The sequence below is a fragment of the Actinia tenebrosa genome, unplaced genomic scaffold (genome assembly GCF_029948245.1).
Source record: "Actinia tenebrosa isolate PJP-AT-01 unplaced genomic scaffold, QUT_ActTen_1.0 PGA_scaffold3__52_contigs__length_22856419, whole genome shotgun sequence".
Taxonomy (NCBI): Eukaryota; Metazoa; Cnidaria; class Anthozoa; order Actiniaria; family Actiniidae; genus Actinia; species Actinia tenebrosa.
Genome location: NW_028292580.1, coordinates 10370438 through 10377640, shown reverse-complemented (window position 1 = coordinate 10377640; position 7203 = coordinate 10370438). Strand labels below are relative to the sequence as shown.

The window sequence follows — 7203 nt, the reverse complement described above, 5'->3', positions numbered from 1 at the left end:
AGTATAAACTTCTTTCCCTCTTTGTAAAGTACTGTTGCTTAATTGACCAAGTCCTGTAGAAAATACATCGGGATCAACATTGATTTCGATTCGTATCTCAGGATCGTCCCTACGACCAGACCACAGCTTTCTCTTGATAACACGATACAGTTGACTGTGAAATATATTTTTTCTGTCTTCCAAAGATACTTGGCTGGGAACAAAATTATTTTCAAGGCGAATAAAAGGAAAGTAATATTCCTCAACGTCATAATCACACCACTCGTCGAACTCGTCACCATATGCAACGAAATGAATTTTTAGCCGTTTTCTGTCCTTGTCTACTTCCTTCACTTCTACTTCATACAAATTTCTGTCAACCTTTGGCTTTCGATATATTCTCACAGGTTTCTCTTCACTATATTCACGGAGTTCGTCCATGAAACGGTTTGGAGGACATGATATTCTTTTTCCTCGGTCCGCCATCTTTGAAATCTAGTAAACTGCGCAAGCGCAATAGTGATCCAATCATGTCCCGGTCACCAATATCAAATGTCATCAAATGTATGCAATGATTTTGATATGCTTTCATTTCAAATTGGACGTACACCAGATACATCCTGTTTCATAAGCTAAGCGGTCCAAGCAACTGGAGGTGAACATAGAACTAAAACTTTCCTTTTAAATATCACTTTCAAGGATCGTTACTTTTACGAGTTCACCAAATAAAAAATCCCGCTCCAAAGTTTATTCATTAAGCAAACACTACATCACAGGTAGCCCAAGCTTGGTTTCTGTGGTGTCCTGTTATAAGGAAATGTATGGGGAATCATCAAAAATTTCAATAAAATCATCAAAACGTGAAATAAAGCCTCGAAATTTTACCTAATCTTTGAGAAATAGCACTTCTTTCGCTCTGCGTGGTTATTTTTTGAATTTAGCCCGTTTTAAGATTTTTTTTACCCACCACTAAGAAATAAGAGAAGGTTGGAAACTCGGGATCCAAAAGCGAGCCATCACGAGTCTTTGAAACCTCGTACGTCTTCTAATTTTCTTTCCAGCGCCAAATTTTAGTCATAACCCTTCTCTCACATCCCTATAGAACCGAGAAAGTCGCATTAGAGATTAGTCTTCGCGTCTTTAAGCCATGAAATTTGCCTGTACTCACATACTACCTCGCTTGTTCTGACCCGTACTGGGAGCTCACTGTACACCAGTTCAACGGATTTCCTTCGGCAACCGACCCGAGGTCATGCCGGGAGTCTTCGTATCATATTCGCCGAACTTCGACGTCATGCCTCGGCAAACGTATTGTCATAGAGTAACCAATCACAAGAAGACGCAGGGAAGACCCGCTTGCTTGTTGTTTTCCGATCGAACTGTTTTACGATCTCTACTACTTTTTATAGCTAGCTAGAATAATACAAGAATACAATCCATAAAAAATTAAAGGAATTATGAATGAATCAATACTGAAAGACCAGGATGGATCTCAGGTGAGGTGATTTTAAAGCTTTAAAGTACTTTGAAGCATTTCGATTTTGTGATTATCCGGCTGTCCGAAACACGTGCGTTGACAAGTTTAGACTTAAGCTAAATATTTTTGTATCTTAGGCTCCTAACTCGTGAACAACTACAAGTTTTAACTGCTGCTGAAGAAGGGCATAACCTGTTGTTGAGTGGTCAAGCTGGCACCGGAAAATCTTTTGTTGTAAATGCAATCGTCCAAAGATTAAGAAGGTTAGATCGATGTGTTGTTGTCGTGTGTTCGAGCGGCATTTCATCTTCGGTCTTCGATGGCACTATAAAAAGCAAGACCGTACACTCGTACTATGGCCTCCTTACAGCGGATATGCCTTCACATAAGGTTATATCTCGATCTTTGTCGATGCCCCATATCGGGTGGCTCTGATTAAAGCTGCAGATGTTATCATCTGAGACGAGGCAGGTATGTCCAGTAAAAGAATATTTCAGCTCGTGAACAAGATCCACAAACAGCTCGACGAGGAGGATGATTCAAATCGTAAGCCATTCGGTGGAAAGCAGATGATTTTGGTGGGCGAATTTCTTCAGTTGCGGCCTGTACCCAATATATTTGATGCTGGGGATTTTATGTTTAGATCTAAATTATTTGACGTCGCAGTTCCTCACCGCTTTATGTTGTCAAAACCATTACGTCAGGAGACTGCAGATGAACCTTTCGTTAGAGCCATACAGCAACTTCGCCTTGGTAAATGTTCAGCTGAGAGTAGCCTTTATCTACAATCCTTAAACAGGCCCATCGTAGAGGAAAATGCCATCCATATCTACTTCAAGAAACTTTCAGTTGAGTTCCATAACTTCAAGGTTATTACGGAAATGCCAGGGGAATTAATACAATACGAGTGCGAAGATGTTGGCAAAGTCGAGAAAATTAGTTGCCCTGCTTCAGAGAAACTTTTGCTAAAGAAGAACGCAAGGGTCATGCTGGTGTGGAACCTGACCGATGAACTGAAGAATGGAACACCAGGAACGTTCCTCATGGTCAGAAACGGCTTGCTCGAAGTTGATTTTGGCGCGAAGGGTAAAATCTTACTGAAGCGTCAAACATGGGAAAAGCGCAATCTAGAAGGTGCTGTGGTCGGCAGCCGGACCCAGTTTCCTATAGTTCTGTTTTATGCCTCTACTTGCCATAAGGTACAAGGATTGACCCTGCCTGCTGCTGTGGTACACTGTACGAAAGAGTTCGTACCAGGCTTAATTTATGTCGCGGTTTCACGCGTACGCAACGAAAAACAGTTACAGCTTTGTAATTTCAGCCCGAAACAATTATTGCCTCCCCCACGAGATGCTATCAGCGTATGCGACAAGAATATAGCAATGACTGAAAATCACAGTTGCTGTACACAGCAGCAACTTGGTCTCGAGTTTTTCCAGGTGTCCGACAGACGTGAAGAACTTTGTGAGGAGCATGTAGATGAGCCCGAGAATCTTTCAAGCCTTTCAATGGATAAGTATCCCGACGGAATCGTTTGCTCATTTTTCGAGCAAGAGGAAGAAACCGTAGTGGCAGATTTGCAAGGCAACGTTTTGCTTACTTTAGAAGATAATGAAAACGAAATGGCTGTTTTACCAGAAGAACTGCAAATCGACGAGCTGCTTGAAAAGAAAATTGTCACTGACCCTTTAACAGATTTCGCTGCTAAAAAGAACTGTGCCATACGCGGCATTCTCTCCAACAATTCTCAGATTTATCTTTTCGCCAGAATACAATGGATCAAGATTTTCAATATGTTTGTCAACCATTTGGCGAAGAATCCCGACGAACTGTATACCAGGAAGGAACTTACAGATGCAACTCATTTTTTTTACATAGAGCTACTAAATTCTGCTGATTTTAGGAGAGAATTGAGATCAGTATTTTTGGTCGATGAGTTACAAGAAGAGCACTATTCTATTGGGTCAACTCTCTGTATGGATTTATTTACCATGTTTGTTCATCTGCTTGCCGCAAAAGTTGTGGAATCTCACCAGTTAGAGCAGATCACTATCATTAGAGTTGATGATATGCCTCCAGAAGGCCTTGCAAAGATTCGTCACGTTGGAGGTTGGGCATTCCGAAAGGAGCTCGAGAAAAGGAGAAAATATGTTCGAAGCAACATGTTTTCTCCAAGTTCTTCGACGCAAGAAACCATGACAGCATCATACCAGATGTGTCTACTCCTTGAAGAACACGTCGTTGTACAGCACTCTTGGCTCCAAGAAAATACGGCATATCCCGGCACGCTTGACGTTACCGAAAATAGGCAATATAGAGAGCATGGCCTCCTTCACATCTGTGATGCGGCGTTTGATTTTGTACGAGAATTAGAGCAGAAGAGGGTTGATTTGATAAACATCTCAAGAATGCAGCGAGACGCGGATAAAGAAGGTTTTATTGACACCGCAATTCTAGCTATCGAAAATGATCTGGAGATTGAGTCAAGGTGGAGAGAAATATTTCTGGGTATTGCAGAAAAAGAAAAGGTAGGTTACGAATTATATGATCAAAAGGGCAACTTAAACCAAGGACGCAAAGAAATATCAGACGGAAATTTCAAGAGATGTGAATTACAAAAAGCCACCTTATTTTATTTGCAGTACTTAGTACTTATCTAACCTCATAACCTACCCATACATTGATTTTTCTCTTTTATTCATGATTATATTCAGGCATTAACGCAGGAAATATACACCAGCATCATTACGCGGTATATGAGAATGGGTGCATGCCAATTTCTCAGAGACTTTAGAAGAAGTTACCGCATCAAGAAGTCGTGTGAGCACCGTAAACGAATTCTGCAAAGAACTGTGGTTGCGGATCAGAAGAAACAGCACCCCCCTTTTGCCCAAATCCTTAGTGATGGAAGCGCTGGTAAGATCGACAGTCACAACAACTTGTCCTCGTTCGTGGCAAAGTTTGGGAAAGGTTTGACCCGAGTGTACGTGAAGGCGCAGCTACTTAAGCTTTGCCGCGCTTATGGAGCAGAACATGTAAAGGTCAACCACAAAAAATCTCTCATGGTTGCAGAATTGATATCTGCAATACATACCATAAATTCACGCAGCGACAATGATGGAAGGAAAATCCCGTTCCCAACGATCCTCCGCAATGATTAAGGTATGATTAATACATTGTAATTGCTTCTTTTATTGAAAATTTAAGTCAGGCCAGCACAAGATCCATTACTACTATCACTAAATAGTGATAATTAAACAATAGAAAACAAAGGATTCTGTATGAAATAGTACTAATTAGTACTATTTAATGTTCACGGTTTTAGTGCGTGCACTCTATAAGACTTGGTAGCTCGATGCTTAGAGAGCATGGTACATGACTCGCCAGGGCACATGTTCAAATCCCGAATTTTTTCTGAGTATTTCAATTTTCAGCTGCAGAAGTTGCTTCATATACTGCGAGGATCAGCTCCATTTGATAAACTCAATTAAATAAAACAATAGTGAAAGTAGGGGGAAAGTAGCGTTTTTCTGTCTAGCTGCCGTGGGGGGGGGGGGGGGGGTACTCTGCCAGGATTTGAGTAGGGGTGTTCTGCTGGGATTCTGAAAGGGGTACCCTGTTTATGACAAAAAAAACCTCAAATTTGTGAATCCCTGAATATGACAGGAAATTCAGGAAGAAGTTGGAACTTGAGTGAAATTGCATACCCTGCATGACAAGAAGCTCGAAAAACCATACACTGTTCAGCGGACCATCCCCATATATTCCATATGGGGAGTACCCTCCCCCCCCCCCCCCCTTACCCCGGGGGCCAGCCCTGACTCAACGTAACCCTGCATTCGATTTGCGACTTATCGTATTTTGACCAAGACGAATGGAATTCTGGGTCGACTCTTGTAAACGATAGGTTGGGTTGTTGTTTTGCCCATTACAAGCCCTGACCTGGCAAAAATGATTTTCCACTACGTCTTGATTTATAATCCAGGGTTTGATTGCAGACTCAGGAAATCTCGTGAGCTTAATCTTAACGATGGATTTGAAACCATGTACCATGCTCTGCAAGTCGAACCACAGCTTTGACGAAATGAAATTCTTGGGTTGGTTTTTGCTTTCGGCTCTCCATCTCAAGAAATAAGAAAGAAAGGAATCCAACTTTCTGATCCTGCTGTCGTACATAGAGTGGAGGGCTTGTTTGCTAGTGCAAAAAAAATCAATCAATTCACTGGTATGGCTAAGTAACTTAATTGTCTCGTCGATAGAAGAGCCGTCTTTCCCTGTATCGTCCAAGAACCTTTTATGTGCCTGAAAAATGGAGAACCAAAATAATTAAACTAATAGGTAAAGATCTCACGAAAATAACTTGGTCATACTTTATGACCAGTCCATAATTCTGTTTTATTTATTTTTAAAGTTCAGTGTATTATTAGCTGTAACTTGATCTGGTTAAATTAATTACAGTATCCAGCTATTACCTGCATTAGATAAAGCATTGACTTATTCATAACTTCTTCTGCAAGGTGATTTCGCATCTTTGATGCTGCATCCAGGTTGAAATGATGCTCTGTAAGCCTCTCGTGAATGTGGAGGGAAGTAGAAACCTGGTCAAAATTGTATGCACTAGCTAACTGTGCCCAAAGAATCTTTTTCCCTCCAACAGTTAGGCATCTTGGCTTTTCCTCAATATTGCTCTTCTGCAAATTATTGCGAATCTTTTTTATGTTGTGCTTTAAAAAAAGTACAGCATTAGTTATATACTGGTATTAGTTATATCATATATATTGAAGATTGTCGGGTATACATTTATAATAATTCAAATATAGGACATGCGTATAGGCACATTTGTATGGCTTAACATGTGTTTAGCTATAGCTATACACATGTGCCTTTATGCCATGCCATGTAACTAATTGGAATATACAAATATGAACAAGCTGCACAACATTGACCCTCAGGAGCTATGACTTGACAGTTTTTGGAAAAAACTAATCTCTCGACTCTTGATGGGTCCTCTTTATGAAATTTCTCTCTTGTAACATTATGGGGGCCTGGATGTACAATTCCTGCAGGAAATCCACTACAAATACTACAACTGTCAAGAAAACTAGTCATAAGGTGTAATTGTGCTGGTAGTGTTAGACCATTGAGCTGCTTTGCTATGTTCAGCGTAGAATGGGGAAGTCTAAACCCTTGGCTCGTTATGTCCAACCTGTGACTATTTTCTTGGGATGTAACTGCAATCTCGGTACAACATCGCATACCATTCAAGAACCAAGGTTCGTTCCGTATGAGGGTAAACGAATTTCCGTCGCCGCAAAGCTTTTGCCATTTAGGGTCCAAGTGAAGTTCGTAATCCTTGGGGAATTTCCTCGTCGATAAATTCACATACCCTTTGATTCGACGCTCACCTCTCTTTCCCTTCGTTGATTGCTTCACGCCAAGATTTCCCCATAGCTCGATAACGATCCGTCCAATACTTCGACGCGATGTGTTTAGGGTTAAATTTTCCTTCTCCATTTCCATTATTTTCACTATGTCGTCAATTGACGTAAACTCGTCTTCTTTGTATTCATAGTTTTTGAATATGCTAAAAGAAAGCGATGATTTTAAAAGTGTTACTACGTACAGTAGCAATTCAGATTGATTTCTCAATTTAAAAAATTAGTACAACGGTCGACCGTTTAAAAACACTCACCATAATTTCGAAGAAAGACTATATCCAAATCCGCATTTTGACTCACTGAGATCCA

The 7203-nt window shown here is 40.7% G+C and overlaps 1 protein-coding gene and 1 pseudogene across 1 annotated transcript; one reads left to right on the top strand and one right to left on the bottom strand.

Annotated features, from left to right (window-relative positions):
• The first annotated feature begins 1464 nt into the window (after positions 1-1464).
• LOC116304094 (uncharacterized) lies at positions 1465-4617 on the top strand (annotated as a pseudogene).
• A 649-nt stretch (positions 4618-5266) lies between these two features.
• LOC148908504 (uncharacterized) lies at positions 5267-6177 on the bottom strand. Its single transcript, XM_089035537.1, has 2 exons — positions 5929-6177; positions 5267-5758 (listed from the first exon to the last, which is right to left on the bottom strand). Exons 1-2 carry the CDS (start codon positions 5983-5985, stop codon positions 5279-5281), a joined length of 537 nt encoding a protein of 178 aa, XP_088891663.1. The 5' UTR covers positions 5986-6177; the 3' UTR covers positions 5267-5278.
• Positions 6178-7203: the final 1026 nt, after the last annotated feature.